Source organism: Saccoglossus kowalevskii, chromosome 12, assembly GCF_978046115.1.
Source record: "Saccoglossus kowalevskii chromosome 12, keSacKowa6.1, whole genome shotgun sequence".
Taxonomy (NCBI): Eukaryota; Metazoa; Hemichordata; class Enteropneusta; family Harrimaniidae; genus Saccoglossus; species Saccoglossus kowalevskii.
Window position 1 is genome coordinate 21,910,749 of NC_140652.1, and position 24,420 is coordinate 21,935,168.

Genomic DNA, 24,420 nt, shown 5'->3' on the forward strand with positions numbered 1-24,420 from the left:
AAAATTGTGCCCCAAAACAACGATATGCTTTTTACACCATATACATTGTTTCACATAGGTAATAATCAATATCGTTTAATTGTGCTCATAGGTTTAAAAGGTTGTCAAAGAAGTGTAACAATTTAACACCGAATAGATGTGTAGAAATAAAATGTTAGAAGCTATTTGCTCATTGAGTTTAAGTTGGCGTTGCTAGTCGTCACAAGTATATATGTTTCAACACGTGGCTGTGATTTTGGTGTAAATTTACTTTATACAGTACCTTGGTCATTAAAGCAACACCATTCCACATTCATGAACTGAGTATTTATATAATTTCAAAACGGTGCGCTCTGTGTCGAGTATATTCAATCAATCGTCTTACCGAAACACATGTCACTATTATGATCAGGTTCTACGTGTTTCAATTGAAAATTTCATTAAGTTAAATACAATTGGCCGAATATTATGCGCGAGCTTTGCAATTTGCCAAAAAACAAATAAAAACGTAATCATTCTGTGTTAGAAATTCAAATATTTTTTTAATTACTTACGAACTTCTCGATTAACAGTAAATTAGTATGTTTGAATAATGTTTATATGTAGAGAGTATACTAGCGAGGGATCGTATTAATAGACAATTGCTAACTAAGTGTCTCACCAATCTCATCGAGTGTCAACAGCTTTCATAAACAATGATAAACACTGTCATGTTATAGCTAATACGGTCAGTGACACTAAACGAGTAGGGATTATGCATGGCAATTCTATAAATACTAATCATAAATTTAAAGAATTAATTCTTGACACAGATTACATTTAAACTAACTGATATGACGGCTGATTATAATCCCTCATTAGCGTGTGTAGTAATTGCATCTAAATGTCCCAATTAGTGTAAAACCACCGATATAATTCCCTTAGGCAACATTGTTAACGTTTGGTATCATAGTACTAATAACAAACATTCGTTCAATCAAATATGTTTGAGTATACCAAAGTCAATAGTTGATTGGTTCTCGTTTTAGGTAATTGTGAATTGATGATGCCCTTACTCCTTATGGAAATCACATCGAACAAATGTAAGTATATTTACTCAAGAGAATGAACTATAAAACCACGACAGCATTTCTGTTTGTGTTTCATGACATCGTCGTCAACTTGTAAGAGAGATAATATTAATCTCACGGGGAAGTATTTTACAGTTTAATCGCTTCAAATACATCTTTTTTTAAACCCAAACATTTAAAAAAAACAATTTAATTAACACAATTTAATTAACACAATTTCAAGCCAAATTAATTTCACCACAATATTTCTATTTATTAAACTAGTTGAAACAGAGGGTTATCATGACATCCAACAAAGACTGTTCGTAGACTTATCAATACGTTATGTATTATCTGACGTCATTGCGTATTCAATACAACATTCGAACGATGTGTTTTTTGGGAGTTATTAAATTACATTTTCATGAAAATTAAGCACACTGTGAACACACAAAAATACACTTTTCAAAATAAAATAAATATGTCATTAAAGTGTTTATTGATAGGACATTTATGAATTAATGCAGCTTCATGCAAACAGTATTAACAATTTGTGCTAAAAGTCTGGAAACTAGTAAATAAACATCATGGTATATTTGTCAACTAAACAATCACCAAAGGTGAGGTAAATCAACGTATAGCTATGAAATTACCTTCAGAAAATAGTTTTATGTCAAGCACCAGGTTGTGGAAATATTAATTCTATTTCTGCTCATTCGGTCTTACCAACATATAAATACAACAGGAAATCACGTGGTGAATTAAATTTCTCGTGGCCTTATGGATTTTGATACTCCACATTTGGTGAAAGGTAGTTGTAGTTCCAATCACATCTGAGCATTCTCACACGTAAAAAATGCAAACGATGTTTCAACCGAAAACACAGACTATAAATGTTTCGTAAAATGTTAATGTAGAAAGCACATTTATGTTCATGAGAGTAACTTAATAACTTTTCTTCCAAATTGTTATCTTCAAGCACTTCCTAAAACATACACACCAGCAATGTTTCAATGTAAAAACACTGACTATGCTTGTTTCATAAGTGTTTATGTAAACCACTCATACACAAGTTCATAGAGTAACTAAAACACTCTTCCTCCAAACTGTTTTATCTTGAAGCACTACAGAAAACAAACACATATGCAATATCCGGCTATAAGTGATCATATACAAGACACTTTTGTATGCCGTCTACGGCATGCATCTATAATAGACACAATGCTAATTATCGACTGTATGAGCATATATATTGGGAAAGAAAATGCGCACACACGTCATCATTTTCAACAGTCATACTGAGCATGTAGCGATAAATTTATTGATTTTGGTATTTTCAATAATAAACGGCTATATGCATATATTTTGCGCGTGTGCATACTATGAAACAGTTTAATAACCTATGAAATTAAACAAGCATGGTGTTGTTATCAATGCGTCAATTCCCTGTGATTTATTTTCGTCATAGCTATAATTCTATGTGTAGTGCTTTTCTATTTGCAGCCGCCTACATTCATTATGGGCGGGATAAGTGAATAAATTCGTGTTCATGCATTATCAGGACCAGAGAATTCCATACAGCATAACTTCCTTGCTGACATCCGCCAAATACATGATCTGAGTTACCAAATAAAATCATAGAAATTGCAGAAATTTAACAGGAATATGCAAATCAATTCCTGTGTGGTCATATTTTTATTTTCACATAACATGTGCTTTTATTTTATAACAACAATAATATTTTAAATCACATATTTCCGATTCAAATATCGCATTGCTTGAAACAATAATGATTAATTAATTAATTAAATATTATGCACTTAATTTTTGGATATGTTATACTTATATATTATAAATTTTAAAAGATAAGATCGGAATGGACAAGATAATACCGCTATTATTGAGAATTAATGTTGTCCTGTTATAATGGGTTAATGTTGGTTCAGTTTCTTTGTTCTTTATGCAAGAACTCTTGTTAGGTAAATATAGTTTTCAAAATATAACACTTAGAAGTGAGGGAAATACGCTATCAAAGAGCACGTTTAATTAATGATTTTGTTTATTATTTTTCTCTATTTGTTGTTTTTCCCAGGAATTTAATGTACCCGGTGAGACTGAATTCAAGACAACATGTTTGTTTCATTGTGTTACTCATCTATTTTGAAGTTTCAATGTTCACAATTATTTGGTATTGTATCTACAGTTCTACTCGAAATGTTTTAATTTCAGTAAACACACTTATTCAGCTGCACATCAGTCGAGGACATATTAATACTCAAGGATGTAGTAGAGGTTATTGCCATTGTAATTGCATAGCACATTTCTGAAGTAATGTATTCTTTGAATCCCATCAAGTTATATATTTTTCGAAGAAACCGAAATAAGGCCACAGAAATTCAGAGATACTATAGAAGGTTTGAGTTTAATTTCCCAGTTCGTCTACTGTTGCGCGACCTAGATTTTTACCTCATAACGCTTTTTAAAAACATCGTCAATGTTGTTTTTGTGTCGTATTTTCTAAAGTCAAAGTGGCGGACAAACTATCTTTGCCAGATTTCATTAGCAGCTATCAGAGAATACCTATGCCAAAAGTTACCATCGTGGAGCAGCTGGGAGTCGAGATCAACTCTCTAGACTAACTCCAAATATCGATGTTTACTGAAGCGTGAAAAATCACAAAAAATATAAAACACACTGTATCTCAGATTTATGCAAAATGTAATACCCTCCTAAACCATCTCTACAATTGTTTTTCTAGTTAAATGCATGCTTCATATATTCGAATAAGAGAATGTGGAAAAAAGTAAATTGTATATATTCAAAGAAAAAACCTCTACTACATCCTTAAAATAACTATATATGACTGTTACTTTAAGTGTTATACTCTTACCTTATTAATGTATATATTTAGGAATAAATACTTACTTGATTAAGTAATTTGTTTATTGTATGCTTTGAATACTTTACAATAGTGGAAAGTGCTTGATCATAACGTGCATCATTTGATACATTTAGCTGATTAATATTTCCCAAAGTTATAATGTATTTCTAGTGAAATAACTCTTCAAAGAGTTGTGAAACATGTAAAACATGCCCTCGGTTGATACACATTTCTATATGTCGTGATCTGTGTCTAATGGAATCACTTGTAAAAGTGTTGTGATAATATACACACTTTTATACATGTTCCTACTGGAAACACTTTCTTTTCAAAACGTGTTTCTTTTGGATACAAAAACATTCCTGAAATGTTGCAATAAAACACTGGCTGCAAGTGTTTTCATCTTATATAGTTTTTGCAGTGTTTTTTAAGTGGCCAAGCTTATAAACACTTAAAGTAAAAAGTAAAAATGTTACATTATAAAACAGTAGTGTTGTGAAATAACTCATTTGCGATTTTTAGAAATACACCTAATGTTTTTAATTATAAAACACTTAGAGTGATTTTAAAGTAAGGATATAGGGATATATGGTGTAATCGTTATGTATATTATCTTGATTTTGAATGAATTTGTTAATCTTCATAGTCATTATGCTCTAGACACATACTACGAAGTGATACGCGGCTTGACGCAATGATCCCGGGAACGCCGTAGGCGGCAGTATTTTCATTCGAGGTCAATTTTGGATCACCAGGTCATTCCTAAACGCGTAATTAGGACTGAGTCGAGAATCAATTTTGGGTGCCAGAAATCATCCAAAGACGTTTATTTGAGTATAATTTGCGCTGTCAAGACAAAGTTCAGGCTAATAAAATAAGATTGACGACGTTTTCCCATGAGAAAAAAGTGAATTATTTGTTGAAAAAAGCGGAGAAAAATTGATACGCAAAAATCGTGACATTGACTCTACGCATGCAATGCAGCGTCATGGAAATTGTCTACAGTACGCGTACACGCATCTTTCGATGACGTGATTATTTTGCCAGCCAGCCCAGGACGCCGTACAGACATTGTACTAAGGTAAGAGCCTTTGCCCTTTTCCACAAATTTTAATATTTTCTTAACAATTGCTTTACCTCTAAAACTCTGCAAATCATGCTATGATCATTCAGTGTTTTGTACTAAACGACTCATCGCTTAGCAAAGCCAATTTTCAGGATTTATTGGCACATGATGTCATGAATCAGAGAAACTAATGACCAAAAATAATTATTGCATCGTATATAAATGATGACAGCGATTTACTAGGCCTATGGCCTGTGAACTCATATGTGTGTGCACGGTGCGACTAGTAACAATTACCTAACCTACCGGTTCTTCACGGCCACAGTTGTCGCGATGCATCTCAATAAAATAGCATCTAAAACCAATTAAGGCCGATATGTGTAAATACTTGTACATTAATAGTCTAGTCTATGCAACCAGCAATAATGACATGCAAGAATGGCATTGGCAAAATGATGACCTCGGATGTAGCCATGTCTAGGGGCATGGATATGATTTATAGTCTTTGCCCATTAATGTAATGTTATAGTGTATATGAAGTATGTGATCATGATTAATCTTCATGATCATTTGTGACCACACCATTAATTATTCGGCATAGGCTACCACCCACTGTATAATATTGAGCAGAAAGGCATGCAAGAAATTGCATTTGATTCACCACATTGGCATGGCTGGCTGTATTCATTCTTACTTTTTCATGATCATTGTTTGGCTCACTACAAGTGTCTTGTGATTTAGGCGGATTTTTGTCAAATGCAAGAAACAGCAAGAGCTGCAATGTGTACATCAGGGGGCTTTTATCATGCTTGTGATGTTGCTATTGTAGGTAAATGGCCACAGCAGGAATGTAAATAACTGTCATTTATTAGGCAGAAACTGATAGGGGCCAATTCCTTGCGCTCACTACATACACATGTACATCAGTGAAGGTTTTTCTGTTGCCAGCTGCCATTTTTGAGATGGTAACACCGATCAACAGTTCATGCCACTCACCTCAACGCTAAACAATGATATGTGTTGTCATTTTTTATTAATTTTATTTTAATGGAAATGAGTTACCTTTTTCTAAAATGAACAAAAGTTGATATTAATATCATGTAAAATAAAAACAATTGTTTAAAATGATTGTACTTGATATAGACTGAACATGTTGGGGAAAAAATAAATCTAAAATAATAAAATCCCTGCCTAACTACCCAATATTTTTTACTCTAATACTGGAAACACCAAATTTGTTTTTCATTGGTCTCATAATTGTTTGAGATCTTTTTAACATGATCCACATAAATAATGAGGGATGAACTGGGATTCTGTACAAACAGGTCCATGCATTTACATTCTATGTTTCTGGTTTGATGTAGACTCATTTACAGCCCTGTCATTGGTGATACAAGGAGTTTACTCCTTATAGCATGTGTGTGGGCTGTCTTATACAAACCAACAATGCTGTTTTTGCACATGGTCAATTCACTCCGGTTATATGTCAGATGACACACTACCATTGCCATGCGATAAATTCATTACTTTTACCGGTTCTATCAGTCTGATGGAATTGATATCATCATTGATAACTCTATGAAGTACAATTACATTCCATATAGTCTCGTTGCACCTACTTTATTTCTTATTCATTCTGAATGGACAGTTGGATGAACATACAATAGCCTAAAAGTAAGGGGGTATATTTGTACAACACCCTGTAACTTTGCATGATATGGGTCTATAATACTGTCTTGTAAACAGTTAACTACTGGTTTTGTACAGTTTATTGTTGCTGCACATATACTTATTGAAAACAACAAGATATAGTATTTTCGGCAATATGACTACTACCATACCAAATTGGTCGTTGGTGATACCTATCATTTGGGTCTTCCGTCAACACTTATCAGCTTTTGCACCATGAGTCGGTCCATGCACATCATACCAGATTTAATCATGACACTCCGTTTACAACACTAATTTACATCATTATAATGTAAATGTGCATAACCTGTGTTTTCATTGAGAGGATGCTTGAATGCACGGTAGTGCTTTCAGCATCCTCTCACTAGTTATTTACAATGTGCCTCAAGATTTTATTTATGGAAAGTCCAATCATTTCCAAAACATTTCAACAATGTTCTTCTTATTGAACATTCCTCTACTCAACACCTTACTCAAATCATTCATTACAATATATAATCTTTACCACTTGTTTTTTCATTTTCTTCCAGGCGAGATAATTCAACCAGCACCTGTATCTCCTAATGGTTCAACTTTTTACTTTATTCTTACTCAAATTTTTTTGTAAACTTGTTGTATATTGATGGTTAAGATAAAAAATAAAAACTTGATTTTTTCCTTGTTCACTACAGACGTTTATTCTATTCACACTATTTTTACATGGTTGTCTTCCAACTAGTCATGCTAAGTGATGTCTAATAGCAGCTGGCCAAATTACAATCGAGTGGTGGGTGGGTCACAGTCAAGTACAAATAAGCCAGTCACTGCCAAAGAACAAATATAATCATTCTTTCCGATCAAGTACTTTAACCTCCCCCTCTTGATTCAAATGACATATCCAAAAGACTTAAGACATCACCTACTTCCTATAACACACAACACCATATTCACATAATTGTTCATACATGTATACATTGTCACAGCAAAATCAATTACATAAATTTACCAACGGCTCCAGCAAATCATCTGCCCATATTAACTATAGCCTCTTTTGTAATCCCTCTAATACTTATATTTTGTGTTTCAATTACATTATGTTATTCCAAAAATGTCAGCTTCTATTATTTGAACACAATCCTATTATCAAGGTCACGTTTGCATTGCGCTGGTCCCGCTAACTCTGGGTAATCAATGTTATGGATATTCGCCGTTCTGATTAGCAGCGACATCGGCCAAGTGTTAGACTCAGTGTGAAGATCGGTTTATGGTTTGCGTATAACGTTATAGAGTTCATAGAAATCAACATCAGAACTAATCACATATGAGATCATATTATGTAAATTGTATTCACTTATGAGAACATAATATAGAATTCCGAGCGTTTTAAGATATAAATGAAAGTTCGACGATAGGCGAAGCTCTTATACAGTGTTCTTTGTTCTTTTATTTTCACACTATTAATATTTTAGAACGCCCCCTTTGTATGTATATTAATACATGCATACAGAAACTAGATAATAATTTCGTCCAATAAGAGTTTCCTATTTATAAGGGATTTTGATATTTTTCAAGATTTTAGCTCATTTACCGTGATGGGCTGTGTATCTACCAAAATGCGTATAGTTTTTTAGCTAAACGCCAGGAGAGAAAACTTAAGTTTCAAACATCCTGACCGACAAGATACGGTACTGAAATTATGCATATACGTTTACCTTTATTTTTGGCTCAAGTCAAAAAGTTAAAATCGGTTTTAAAATGTAGTTGCCCAGCGTGGCCGCTACTGTTTTTGATGGTATATGTTTACATATATTTATTTGGTTTTCTGGCAAGTAGCGAGAAAAAGAGTCAAAATAAAGTAATAAAGTGGACGGGATATAAATTAATACTATATTTAAGTACAAAACAGTCTTGAGGAGTCTCCTTCCCATTGTCAACGCGAACGGTGGTATTACATTTTTTCAACTGAATAGTTTTATAACTATTTATTTTTAGTGACTTAAACACATGAATATATTGTATCTTTAATCTTTAATGTTCATCAATAAAATACCGTTGATTGTATATTCTGTCGCAACTATAATTATCTCCGTATTCGATGTACAGTCTCTATGATATATAATGATTACAATATATGATTCTACAATATCAGATTTGTCACTACTGTAGTAATGCTCATTTGTTCCGTTTTTTTTTTGCGATAATGGCAATTACTATCCAAGTTAATTAGGTATGATAAAAAGAGGTTACGAACTAAACGATGTCCTGTCTCTTTATCTCATGTATCCGTTTGCTAGTTAAATCACAAAACTAAAAATAGCAAAGCAGAATTATGGTCGCGTAGACGAGGCAAGGCATGTTGTAACGTTCTATTTCTCTTGCATGTGGGAAACCTTGTTTCTCGACACGGTTTACTGACTGACTATACCTGACTGTTCGAAAATTACTTGTTTTTCTGCCCCTCAAATAGAGTTCCATTCTCTTATGCAATCTCGCCATCTGATCCTTGGATTCGTGTAGTAAATGTATGTTGTACAGTATGGGGGATGGTGGGAGATTATGAAGCACTATTGAAAGGCCGCAATTAAGCTTCCACCGAGAACGCGCTTGTCTGTGTGTTGTTGACGATTTCAGTGCACTCATCTACCGGGGGCATTTAGTTCCAAGTGAATTATTGAAACTTACTATAGAATCATCTTTATTTGTCCGACAGAACATATAGTTTTTGAAAGCATTTATGATAAAAAAAAGTTGTTACACAACGGTTATTGTATAACAAGCCCGTAATATCACACTGTTTCGCTTGTGACTTAAATATTCTGACTCGTTGCTTGACGTCTCGTCAGAATACTAACATCCACGTTACCGTGACGCGATATCTCGTGTATTACACAATACACGGTACGCTAGAAACGAAAAACACAAATATAGAAGTACAACATTCAAGGGTATTCGAATATCATGAGTCGTTGTTCTCTCTATATGGTAATATGTGTTTACCGTGGTAACGGAACCCATGTTCACAATTCTGAGCAAAATTTGCCGTCCGCGCTCGGTATCCGTTATAATAATGGCTCGTACTGGAAGATAACGTTTACTTATCGCCATGGCGACGAGAACGTCTTCATCAGTGTATATCATAATCATGTTTCCGAGGACAAATATGACCGTACTATAATAAAGACTCAAGCAACCAAATTAATAGTGTGTTGTATCACAAGTATATGTTTAGTAATACAACTGACTGCCATGATCATAATCTTCGTAAAGTCGTGGATATTATTGAGTATCTAATTGAACAATACATTTGTCAGATCGTAGCTCTGATATCCACAAGACGCATGTGATCAACAATTTGCCATTTTAAAAAACGAAAATGGATTGTTTAATTACAATATGTCATCTATGTTAAAAATTATTTTTTTAACAAGTGTTAATTCTGCCATACATCACCGGGACAGTTATAATCGGTCAGTGTACTAAACGCCACGTCGACTTAAATGACTACATCAGCTTATGAGCATGTTAACATATGCGAAAAAAAGTCAACTCGGGCTATTCAATAAAATCAATCCATGCACTAATTATCTCTGAACGCACACATTCTTTATATATACATTCCACATACAATTTAGTGTAATCTTCTTAACTTTTTCAAAACCATATAACTTATACATGGTGTGTGTTAAGCTAGGACATACTGTTTAGAATATATGACGGAAACATGCGACTGCTTTTAAAATGAAGGCGTTATGTCATGTTATTGATCACAAGTCCGTCACCGTGACGCCTGTAATCGGTCAGCACACGTTGGCAGAGCTTATGCACCAGCTGCCCGATAGCTTACGTGAATATCAACATATCCGTAAGCTACTAATAACGAACAATTTCATGTCATTAATTCGCCTACTTTTGAACTCTGTCTCTGAACATGCATTTTATACTTGGTGTCTTTTGGCAATCATGTGTAATCTTCTTACCTTGAAACTTGTGCATGTAGTATGTTGATGCGACCAACATAGAAGCTATTATGTTTTCGAAATAAATGACAGCTACATAATGCTCTCCTATTTGCTCATTAAAATTGGGTACACGACTATGTATTTCTGTTGTTTTAGTCATTTACCATTTTCAGTAACACTGAAATAAAAATAGTATGGCTACTAGTTGCAATTGCAATGAAACTTATTACTTAGAGGTAATGTGTAAACCTGGTTAGTTTTCGGTGGATACCATATTAATAATATTATTTGCATATTAATTAACCAATTGTGGGTTTTTTTGCTTGTTCAACCAAGGACTAGTTTTGGGTTGAAATCTTAATTATGTAATGTGCATATAAATTTCAATATTTTTTCTTGTTTTTTAAGTTTCAAGCGAAGACCTGATTAGTTTTCGAATGAAGTCCATGTATATTAATAGCCAAATGTGCACATTGATTACTCAATTTTAAAAATTCTTTTAAAAAGGTCTTTTTTTTCAAAAAGTCTCTTTTAACAAAATTCAATAAAACTTAATACATAAATGATCTAAGATAATTGGCATTAGTTTCTCGTACCTAATTTGCATATTAACCACCAATATCTAAACCACTCATTAGATTTCAATTAAACTTAGTACATATCTGCTCTTGGGTAAACCATATACATGTATAGTTTAATTAAAGTTGAATTATGGGCTTGCGAATTACCTAATTTGCATAAATGAGTACCACTCATCAACTTTCAATAACATTATATACATAGATGATTTTAATAATCCACAGATCTAATTACTTCAGGATTGAAATTCATGTATATTAATTACCTACCTCATATAAAAGGTTTCATGTGACCTCTTTAATACAGATAGGTGTAATAGTTCAAGCACTGTGAAACAACATATGGTAGACGTATCTTTGTAACGTGTGCGTACGTTTTGCTTAACGCTTATAAACTTATAAAAAACATCAAGCAGGGACAATAGAGAAACATATTATAATACATTGTTATTCATCTTCATCAAAATTTATCATGCACAATGCGCTTGTTATAGTTTATTTTCACAAATCTAGTTGTGACGAAATAATTCCACCGTACGTTTACATACATAACCACGTTGGTACAGACAAATTGCAACGGATTTACATTCAATGCTGATTGAAGTTATTTTACGTAACACATAATCTTGTATAAATTAGCAATCATTAACGAAGAAATTATTAAATTTTCTTCACAATAACATTGCACAAATTAAATCATGTGTTCACTGTACATAGGCAAATAGGTATTATGGTTATTGTCACAAGATTACGATCAAGTCAATTAAACCGAGTCTGAAACCGGCGTTTTACAGACTACATCCCTAGAGCCAGGCGACGCATACGGATATCGAAACTTCATTCCAAAGACTATTGTTACGGGAAATAAGCCTCAAGAATTCCGCGAAACAACTGTTAAAATGCTCAGATAACTTAATCTTCTAAATAAATATTAACAAAAATAGAAACGATTGTAATAATCTATATCTCTTTTCCCTGAAAACTTGGGTATAAACATATTTCCATAGTTACATACTTAGTAACTATGGCAATACTATAATCGCATTTAAATATATGGTCATATAGTCAATAGGACTTGGTCTATTTTAATTGTATCACCGCGCAGGCTATAAAATTGATTATATTGTTTGCATATTATGGGCAAAATATAGTTTACTGCCTCTGGCCTTCAAGTGTATTGCGTGTAATTATTTTACATTGATCGCATGAACGCATCCAATCAAAGAAAAAATGTAGACGATGTGGAGGTATTGACCACATACACTGCAAATTACTGCGTCATATTTAGCAAGTTAATTATTTTCACTTAATGTTCACATTTATTCGATCATATGCAATTGCTGACAATGATACATCCCATCCACAGAAAACGTACGGACATCTTTATTCAATTTAACACTATAAGCACTTTATTATTCTTTTGCGAATAGTTTTTACTTGTCACTTCTAATTTACACAAATCAAAACACAACCGCTTCAAAACATCAAAACATAGCTGCGTTTTTATGACACTGCTGCACTATATTACATATACTAGTATGACATTTCACCCCAAAAATATCTAATGAAATTGCAGAAAATCGATCATGACCGAGTCGAACTGCCAATCACTGTATACCATTTGAAATGATAGTTTACATTATGTGTTCACATTTATTCGGTCCTTTTTAATTAACATTTTATTAAATTATCCCATTCTTATTCACTCATAGAATAGTTGTAACTGGAAGTTATCAGTCCTGGGCAATATATTCATATTTCTTGTTCAAAGAATAGACAAACAAAATATGTCCAACTGTACACAAATGTGTCATTATTTCCTAAAGGCATTTCCGAAATACATTATATAAAGATACCACTCCATTCACTACTCATCACAACCAAATCGGTGAACCTTTCTATGGATGCTTCACAGTCAATTCATGATTTTCGGAAAAACACGAATTCTATCAAATGTGTGTATTTCTGCAATATTTTATATCTTGTTTTGCATTCAAAATACTGTGACCGGTGTTGTACTTATACTTTCATTAGATATTTTAAATTATGCTAAAATATAATTGGATATATAAATGTTATAACATTGTGCACGATTGTTAGTATAAATAATACTATACCATAGTCCAGTTCCAAATCATTGTGAGTTCATAGTCAGACAGGATGTCTTCGAATGAGTTGATGTCTTCGATCGCTCGATGCACCGATGTCACCAGTTTGTCATATGTGACATCCGAGAACGGCATGAAACCACCGATATAGAGCGGTACTTTGGCATCTGTTAGAAGCGCAGTGAAACACATCAGTTTAAAAAACCTGCACACGGTCCGTGGCATGTTGACGTCTGTGAAATGAGAGCAGAATATTATTATCTTCCAACCCGCCGTTTATCTATTTATCATTACCGAGACCAGCTTCACAGCGCATGCCCACACAATAATAGCTACAGAATGAAACATGTACGCAGTATGTCTCAATCTGGTGGATCTTTTCTTAATTATTATTCATTTTAAGATCAATATTTTTTCATGGATATATGGCAAATTAACACAACACTGTATATATTTTATGATTATTTTACTTAAATATAACCAATAGGCGTGTATAGTGAAACCCCGCACTTGAAATGGGACCCCTAGCCGTGCATTGGCAATTCACTTATTACCGCTCTTACGACGAGCACAGACAGCTCGCTTCGACAGTTCCGTAAATAAATAAGTCGGGATCAACAAATCTCAAAAAAACATCGATAAGGCGAGTTTCAATTTCTTCTTTCAATCAGTCACATTATTTCCCATTTCATTGCAAATGTAACATTTGTTTGTTAAACATATCTTCATATGCATATATCTATATTAAATATTTCTTTGCAATAACAGCATGTTGTCTTTCGAACTGTAGACTCATAGTTCTAATATAATTGCATACTGTGTTAGGTAACAATTGTTCAGTAGTAGATTCCAAAGTCGTGTTCGTGACCTAAAGTTTAGTCTCACCTTTGTCAAACAAGCATAGTGAGAACGCACTAAGTTGCCATTTATATACTTTTGAACATCTATGAATAATCTGATTCACACTGGAAGGTAATTTAATACATAGGGTATGCGTTTATAAACGATTTTTGCCTTTCTTAGCTAAAATTGTTTCAAGCTCAAGTTTTTCGGAGGTTAGTACTTGTTTCGTTTGAAATTATAAAGTGCTACAATTAAGAAGACAGTTCCCAATGTCTGCGGAAAAGCGATTTTCTATGAACTCCCCAGGGGTGTTTTAAAACAGCGTCCCGACATGATAATTTCTGTCTGTCGTCATGTTTTGAAATCGAAAAATTGCCTTGCACTAACATCATAAAGGTCGACTCTATTTGTTCCATTAAGGTTCATTAGTAGTCCCGTCGTCGGGATTTCACTGCCGCTTAATAGTTTAATTGTAATTTTCATTGTAATTTTTGATGGCTTTTTCGTTCAAAAGATCGTTTTATACGTGATTTGACCTTTGTGTATTTGTTGTAGTTTGTATCATCATATCAATTTGCTAAGAAATCCACGTGTGATCAAAAGTGTATAGTAAAAATCTAATGCTGCTCTTCAATAATGCAAAGGGTGCCCTAATATCTCCGTCTCTTAGTTCAAGTTTCTATTCTTCAATTTGTAGAATATATTTTGCAAATATAACAACTATATACGGAAACTACTATTGATTTTACAAAAGTCGTACCAATGTCTATCCCAATAATCTCGATTAATATGCAAAACGAATTGCTGAATGTTGAGAACATATTGATATAATGTGATTTTTACCGATGCAACGTCATTTGGAGATAAGTCAATAGCCTAGATGACCTTGTATTTTAAGTGGTATTTGTCGCCAAGTATATCATTTACTGACAGTGTTTTAAGCCTACATATATCGACGAGATCATGTGATATCAATGTGTCTTTAACTCCGGCTAACACATTTTGGCAGTTTCTTAAATTCATATAATATTAAGGTCAACTCATATCAATGATTTTACTGCAGTCGTAGACTTTTATTTTTACAAAATCAATTAATGTTATAGCCAATAAATAACTACTCGAAACATTCGAGAATGATTCACACATTTTACGTTATAATATACTATGAATGGTGACATGTAAAGAATCCTTTAACATAATTCATATACCTTTGCCATGTTAAGTGCCTTGGGAATAAATAGTGTTACCTTTCCAATTGTACTCAGTATTACATTAACTATAGGTGGGAGACCTTACAAAGGCAAGTGTGATTTATCCTACATCCAATACACACAATGTGTATATGATTGGTTTCATGTCGTATTGAAATGACAATATCAATGTAATAATGACTACCGTTGTCAAAGCAATTTCAAAGGCCACGTTATAATAAAGTATCGAGTATATTTCATATATACATAGAAAACATAGAAACTAGTCATATGTTTAAACCAACAGTATAGAATGCAAAAAATATATTCTTGTCCATTCTCAGTACATTCATTTATTCATTGTATTACAAGAAAGTTGTACCACTGCGTCTTATTCAATCTATTACCAAAACGAAAAACATTACGCGTGTAAAATACAATGGTTGTTTACTATGGCGTAGTTGATGATATGTGAACAACTGAACAGAATTAAACACTCCTCCACGAAATCTTACAAAATAAAATCTGTTTATGCGCAAATTCGTTTGTTAACTGTACGCAGAAATGTATAAATATTGTATTGTTTAACCAAAATTTCGTAAAAAAATGAACAATCTTAGTGTTTGTAAACCAACATAGCACTGTTGCGATTAGCTAACAAACAAACGCATAAATTGCCACCACAAATGATAAGATGATAATGATAACACCTGAACAAGAATGTACACTAGTACTGAGATACGTACATAAAGTAAACAGGTAGTGTTTCGTACTTACAAAGGTCCTCTGATGAGACAAAATACGTGCTCAATCTGTGCAGTACTGCGCAGATACTGAAATCACAGGCTCATCCTCTCTATGAAGATATACGGAACCACGTGACTGATCATCAGCGATGGTCGAGGTGATAACATAGTTGGAAGTTCAATCTGTATTGAGTTGCTTACGACTATATGGCTCCTGTCGTGTGTTGTATTATAGTGAATTCAATCTCATGATTGTTCCTTGCTGGAAGGGTTTAACGAACGTTGTATGAAACGAAGAACAGGCACCGGATTCCCAAACCGATACACTGTACATGACGTGTATTGTATCTACGCGTTTTGTCAGCGATCGCTAAGAGCATTGAGAATAAAACACGTCAATACAGGAAATGACATCAAAAGACTACAATTCAATCATTATAACACAATTATTGAACTGAATCGACACTGAAGATGAGAATATCAACATAAATGAAGAGATTTAGAAATGCAATTTGTATTAAGCTTGTAAACATGTAGCTAAGTATATGTAGATGAAGTTAAGTATGTTCATGACGTGAAGTGTGCCGATGAAACTAAGTAAGTATGGCAGTAAGTGTGTTGATGACGTTAAGTATGTTAATGACGTTAAGTTTGTTGATAACACTAAGTATGTTTCTCAGTTAGTGTGTTGATGAAATTGAGTATGTATATTAGTAAGTTAATGACGTTACGTATGTCGATGAAACTAAGTATGTATGTCAATAAGTATGTTGATAACGTTAAGTATGTATGTCAGTAAGTGTGTTGATGAAACTAAGATTGTGTGTCAGTAAGTATGTTGATGAAGTTAAGTATGTTGATGAAACTAAGTATGTATGCCAGTAAGTATGTTGATGACGTTAAGTTGGTTGATGAAACTAAGTATGTATGTCAGTAAGTATGTTGATGACGTTAAGTGGGTTGATGAAACTAAGTATGTATGTCAGTAAGTATGTTGATGACGCTAAGTATGTTGATGAAACTAAGTATGTATGTCAGTAAGAGTATTGATGACAACAAGAATGTTGATGACGTCAAATAATGTTGATGACGCATATAATTTATAATGGCGCTAAGTATATTTTTGTCGCTAAGTAAGTTGATGACTTTAGGTATGTTAATAATGCCAATGTTGTTGAATATAAGTATGTTGATGATACTAAAAATGTCTATGTTACTGAGTTTGTTGATGACGCTAAATTTTCAGATATGGTGTAACGGTAAGTATGTTAATGCTGACATTGTTAATAATGTATATGTCATTAAGCACATTAATGTTGATGTCGCTGAGTATGTTGATGACGCTAAATATGTTGATTTTGCTGCTGCAAAGAATTTTAACCTCGTTATGTGTGTTGAGTTTTTATGTGTGTTACTGTAAGTATGTTTATGTTGCTATTGACGACAATCTCAATAATTACGTTAAGTTGCTGCTAAGTGTGATTAAGTAGCTGTTTTAGGTGTTCTCCTTACATATGTTGTATTATGTGTGTTAATGTCTCTAAGTATATTGATGTCGCTATTCACCGTAAATCTCAATAATTACGTTGAGTTGCTCTATGTGTAGACGTAGATGAGTGTGATTTGGTCGGTGTTTTAGTTTATCTCGCTATGCATGTTGATCTCACAAATTATGTTAATTTCACTAAGTATGTTGAGTCACTAAGAATGTTGATTCTGCTTTATTTGTTGATGTTGTTAAGTACCTTGATATCGTTAAAATGTTGCTGAATACGATATACGACACATTGATAGTGGGTTGTTTACAATTTATCTAAATTAGCTCTGGCAATTTTAATTTTTGTCGCATACGACTTGATTACCACTTCCGTGTGACTGAGAATGTTCTAGAACCGTACTGTGTCTGGGTGGAATTTTTAGAAGCTGGTTGAATAGGTAATAGGACAATGTAGAAGGCAATAGAAGGTAATGGAACATTCTAGAAATTTGTAGTAAATTCCAGACTCATTATGTATGCTGATGTAATGGTCTATTTATAGACAGTGTGGGTATATATAAGGGAGTAGTTCAGCACTGAGATCATATCGGAGATCTCGTTGAATTGTATTGGAGTTTAAGTATCTAGTTATTGGAGTAGTGGAGTTTTACCGCGTTCGTTATTGTACTTGATGTTTGCAGAGTATAATAATACCAGTACCAGTTGAAACCTCATCTGTTGGCTCCGTGTTCGTATTTTATCATCGCCGCCAGGGAAGTCTTTTTGTTACTGTTGCCATTTTGGTATTTGAACCATCACACCTGTACTATACCAATTACGGTAATATTACGTTGCGTGTGACAATTTTTACTTATGTAGTTGCATTTACGTCATATTCATTCACAAGTATTATAATTTATTCATGAGAACCCACAATATGGGCCTCAAAAATAGTTACGTTCATCGCATCAACAACCGTCTTATGGTAATTGATGTATTAATGGGCCTTAACAGTAATGACAACTCATTAAATCATCTAGATGATTTTATTACGCGAACTAAAGTAGATTTAATTTTTATGTTATTTGATTCTCATTGCTCATCTATTATCTAAATATTTCCAAAAACCAAGACCTTTTTCCGTCATTTCCTAAACTTGTACGTTTTATACGTTATTTAATAACACTATGAACATAATTGTAGTGATAATTCAAAATATCCCAATGTACAATTAACATCATGATGGTATAATTTGTGGAATTCTTAATATCCACAAACAATATACACCGCACAAGTCAAAGACACATTATAGGAAACAGGACAGGGAACTATAACATTAATCATTAAGTCAAGCTCGCCGCTCTTACAATACGTCATAATACGCATATAGTCATTCATTTGCTGTGGACAAAAATATGCAGCGATAATTTGTGAAAAATGACAACAATTGACTTTGGCGTGTAAGTGTCGCAAACACCCCGCTACAAAGGGATGTTGTGAGGGCGAAGGACAAAACAACTTCCCGATGTCCCGTTTTGTTAGCTACTTATATACTGGCTACTTCAGTTTAATTTTAAAGAACTAGGAAGGTAAATATAATTCCGTCTTCGGCAAATAATTGTTTAATATTCAGCATACGATGACACTGACCTCTCAGAAGTCATGCCCACAACTGCTTCACGACTGCACTGCTTGAAAAATTCTCACCCTATAAGCAACACACAGAAACCTTCGGGCCAGCTACTTTATGGTTTGCATCGGGACATTATGGCCAGTAACATCGTGGATTAATGCAGAAAATAACCACTTGCAACACTGTCAATGGTAGTGCTGCCAATCACGTGGTCATTGTATAAAGGTTGAATACGTGATTCATTGTCGATACCATTCGATTTACCATTCACTACTCGTAACTCCTACCTGTGGCAACCATATTATCTAAATTAGAAAAAAATTAACAAAAAAATGAATTACACCCCCCTTGATTTATAATGCGTAATAGAATGTGTATTACATTTCATCTAAGTATGTGTGTAATTTATTACCTGTTAAGGTATCAGATGAAGATAAAATGTTTCAGAACTCGTGGTACAAATGTGGCTCCAGGCAGTAACAATTTGTTTAATATCGCACAAAAACCTGGCCTTTCCTCTTAAAGACACAACAAATTAATTACACATGATTTAGTTTAAACAATTGAAAATATGCAAATTGTACACATTTGGCACTCAAAAGCTTGAACTGACATACATCACTTTACCTGCTATTGATATAAAAATGGCAGGAAATTAGGATAAACTACAATAGAAATGAACAAATATACGTTAAGGAATCGATTTCAATTACTTCCGGTAAGACTTTCTGGAATGTACTTCTAATCTCGTGACAGTGTGTAATTCGAAATTATGATAGTACAGTGATCAATATCATTTATTTATAAACTGAATAGAGTACACTCGACTGATTAGAATCGTGGTGTGTATGAATGTAGGGACAAAATTACTAGAAGTAGTATATCAGATATTTGACTGGGACTATACGACCCTTGCAGCTTGTAGTTCATGAGCTATTTTGTGTGAAGTGTTGTGTGAAGCAATTGCCGATCACTGAATAATACATATAGCATAATATGAATTCGATGAACTCTATCTATGCAAATGTCAGTGGTTTTTATATGCATTGAACACGGAGCAAAGGCTGCCTGGAAATCCATTGAAAGAATACAGTTAAATCGGCAAAGTTCCGATATTAGCTGAAACGGTAACACAATACAATGTTAATATTTAAGACATTTGCAAAATTAATGCAATATTGTTCCATGCTGACCTCATTTGAAGTTGGCGTTGCAAATGATAACATAACGTTAAATCCTCATCTAACATTGAGCACGTATTTAAAGTGCATTTTATATAGGCAGACAGTACACCAGTATACCACACTTGCATTTCAGTACTTACGTTATGTAAATAAAATCTCAAAACTCAATATTCCATTTATATGTATACGCGAATGACTATATGTTACAATGGAATATAGTTTACCTATTCTTTCTCAGCCTTGAACAATATAAAGTAATGTTTAATATACTAGTGTGTATTTTCATTTGAACAAAAGAGTCTGCATTCTATCACGATTGTATGTACAAACGAAATTCAGATGTCCTAGATTGTTGCCTTTGGAAGCTCTGAAATCATGTTGTTTACCCAACTTTTAGCGTTATTTGTTACCCGGAACAAGTAAAATATAGAGTGGTAACAGTTGTTGTCAACATTGATAATAATTACGTGAGTTTGAACTCGCTCTATAAGGCGTTGTTATTTTTGACTTCAGGACAAATAATTCGACTTAATGACCATTGCAGTCAGATCAAAGTAAAACCCATCTCGCAAACTACTTTGTAGCTTGAGGACATTTTGATTCAAGTGTTGTGCAAATCTATTGCCAATCAATGAAGTATGAACTATATCTAACTGTGAATTAGATGAATTGTATCTATGCAAATGTCAACCGCTACTATATGCATTCAACATGGAGCTAACGGCTGATGGGAAAGCCATTAGAAAACATGTCCGAACGTTCTCAATGCATCATATATTATATATATATATATTCGTAAGCTTTGAAGTACTTTCTGTTCATTTGTCAATTGGCGATTAAATAATGATTACTTACAATAGTATATGACAAGTTATTATTGTTCTCACGACCTTTATTAGTATCAATACACATTTACTCAAAATCAAGTTCAAAGCTGGGCTAAGTGCAATTTAACACATTTATATTTACGTTTATAATCTGTTTCTATTGGACACGGGGCAGGTTTTGTCTAGTTTCAATAAAGTTGCAAACGTGATTTCCATTGTATACAGAATTTTCCGACATAAATATTGTGATCAATAAACACATCTTGAAATTTTGCACTGCGCCGAAGTTCATCTGATTATGGAATCAAACATATTTTTTTTAATCACTCAGGGTGTTTTTATTTTTTTTTTTATTTTAGAATAGATTTCATAAAGGTATTTAACCCCAAGATAGATTATTTGACGCAATGATGAACTCATCGCATCTATTCACATTACACATCGATTACAGTACCATGTTATCCACATAGTCAATGTTGAGTAATCATTTCTACCATACAAATAACCAAATATGATAATTTATAATAAATTAAAGAGTTAACCTCTTCACCACCAGACTGTCTCGCTCAATTTGCCTGCACTGTTATTCTTATATTTTTCAATATTTCTGGAACAGAACCCTAATTTTTGAGCAAAGAGACAAAATTGAGTCAATTTTCAGTTTTTACTCACGAAATTTGGCTACTTTTGTCCAAATCTTATAAAGAAAAATACAGACAGACTAAAAACGGGACTATTTGGAATTTGTGATTGAAAGAGGGAACTATTCGTGTGGTTCGTGTAGATTTTGAGAGCATACCGCATTGCTGTGAAAATTATGTTTTTATTTCAATGCAGGTCACAAAAACGAACTGCGAACGATTATCGAGACAACAAAATATGAAATCAAAGAGTGCCAAGAAGGCTTAGCTTAGTCTCGGCAGTTTGACATTTTACAGTTTACATAGTGTTAATAAGAAAGCGTCGGACAGGAAACTGAAGATATCGACAAAAGCGGATTTCTGTTCAATGGACACATCGCTTACTATCGACAGCACAAGTCGCATCCGATTATAGGCCATTTTTCAAGATGCAGATCGGATTTTATCAACTTCCCTATTTCTTTGGATTTCATGCCGCTCGTGTTCGCAATAGAAGATAAAAGCATGGTGTTCTTATTGGCAAAGCATGCAAAAAAGGTAATAGTATATTCAATTGCCAAAACGACGGATTTTCATTGAAAGGGCACATCGCCTGCCATTCGAGGAGAGGCTACACCCGATTATAGGTGAATTTTCAAGATACAAGAATACATTATTTTCGCAGATACCAATGTCATACCGATAACACTATTACACGGATGATTTTTAATTGTGTCAATATTCTTTGATTATGAAATGCGGAGCAGAATGTGCTCACTTTGTTTCTAAATACCTGATATCACTTCATTTATACCATAATTCGACTTGTGACTTTGTGTAATACAGAGTGTCAATTGTTCTGTGAACATGGCTGCAGTAATGTGAATAGTATTAGCCGACTTCATTATGAATGTGCGCCTGGCAGTATTTTGTCGGCTGATACTGTCAATAGATTTGAATGATAATGGCTGCTGACCAGACAGAATGAAAACGGATTATTTGAGTTATTGCAAACAGTTAGATTTTATGCTCTTATTTGAGAAAACATGTCAGACTTTTAAACAGGGTATTTGGTGTGTGGAAATACCTGCAAGAGAGAATTACTGAGTGATTGCTATAGCAACACTTTCCACAGTCAGACTTTTAAACAGGGTATTTGGTGTGTGGACATACATGCAAGAGAGGATGACAGAGTGATTGCTATAGCAACACTTTCCACAGGGTGTTCGTGTATCCAAGTAATATGGTTGTTTCACAATGAGTACAAGAAACAAGCTTATTTTTAAATTTAATGGAGGTCTACAGATATCGCAAAAAATGGATTGTACCGGTCTTATTAAACTATGATGCGTGATTGAAGTTTGTCCTAATTATAGACTTGGAGGTTGTGTGCTGAAATGTAATATAAAGCTATTAGTTTTGTATTACTTTTTATTATGGACTAGCAATTATTTAATCATGAAACAAGGATTAACACTAGTGTCGTTTTACTTTCTGTGTATTTAACTTGATACAATATGAGGTTACGATATGCCTGTGATTGCATAATGTATTAAAGCCGTGGATATCTATATCGATTTTAATGGAAATACAGAACCGTGTCACAAATGTATGTGAGGTACATGCAGATAAAAGCTTAGCGGTGTGTCTCGATTTTGAAAAGCAATGCACTCATCACAAGCCGTCGCCGTTTATGATGCCCGTATTGTTTGGTGTGCATACATTATACGTTAATAACTTGACGGTTCTCTGATTTGTGAATTTGAAGTAAATCAACGCGGAAACAGCGATAATATATATAAAAATGTAACATACTTTAAATAAATACCAAATACGTCTTTCAATGTGGGAAATGTCACTGATACATCAGTTACTGAAAGGAATACATCCTAAATATATTTCAAAAACATCAATTTCAAATGGTAAGATCTTCTCTGTGTCAATTTGACGGTTCTCTGATTTGTGAATTTGGAGTAAATCAACTCGGAAGCAGCAATAATATATATAAAAATGTAACATATTTTATATACATACCAAAAACGTCTTTCAATGTGGGAAATGTCACTGATACATCAACTACTGAAAGGAATACATCCTAAATATATTTCAAAAACATCTATTTCATAGGGTAAGATCTACTCTGTGTCAGAAATATCCCATATCATCAATTAATAAAGAGATTGAACTCGAAATATATTTCCAATACATCAAAATTCAACTGTTAAAATGTGCCTTTAACAACAACCTTGTATTTCAAACGCATTCAATACACGACAATTGAAATGATAAATCTCATTTTTATGTTTCAATTAGATTTTGAAGATATATTTAAGATACTACTTTCACAGCTCCTTCTTCAGATAATGGCGCTGCATTATGGGTATTTGTTGATTTACATGAATACTTTATTTGTCATTTTCCACAAGCCGTCGGTCAAGAGTGAGACTTTGACAAAAATGTTACTTTGTGAGGAGAGGATAGAAGACATTTTCTTGATACGGGATGTACTTGTCTTTTCAATGCATTATAAATAAAATCGATCCGATTACCCAAAATTCAAGAATGATATGAACTTCTGATGTAAAAGATATGTAAAATGATACCTTGGTATA

General features: G+C 33.5%; 1 protein-coding gene across 1 annotated transcript in view; it reads right to left on the bottom strand.

Annotated features, from left to right (window-relative positions):
* The window catches only part of LOC102802886 (gamma-aminobutyric acid type B receptor subunit 2-like), a 34,018-nt gene extending 20,505 nt beyond the window's left edge, over positions 1-13,513 (bottom strand). The window contains exon 1 of the mRNA XM_085505964.1: positions 13,298-13,513. Within this exon, the coding sequence (XP_085362090.1) occupies positions 13,298-13,513 (216 nt within the window). The remainder of the gene's footprint in view (positions 1-13,297) is intronic.
* Positions 13,514-24,420: the final 10,907 nt, after the last annotated feature.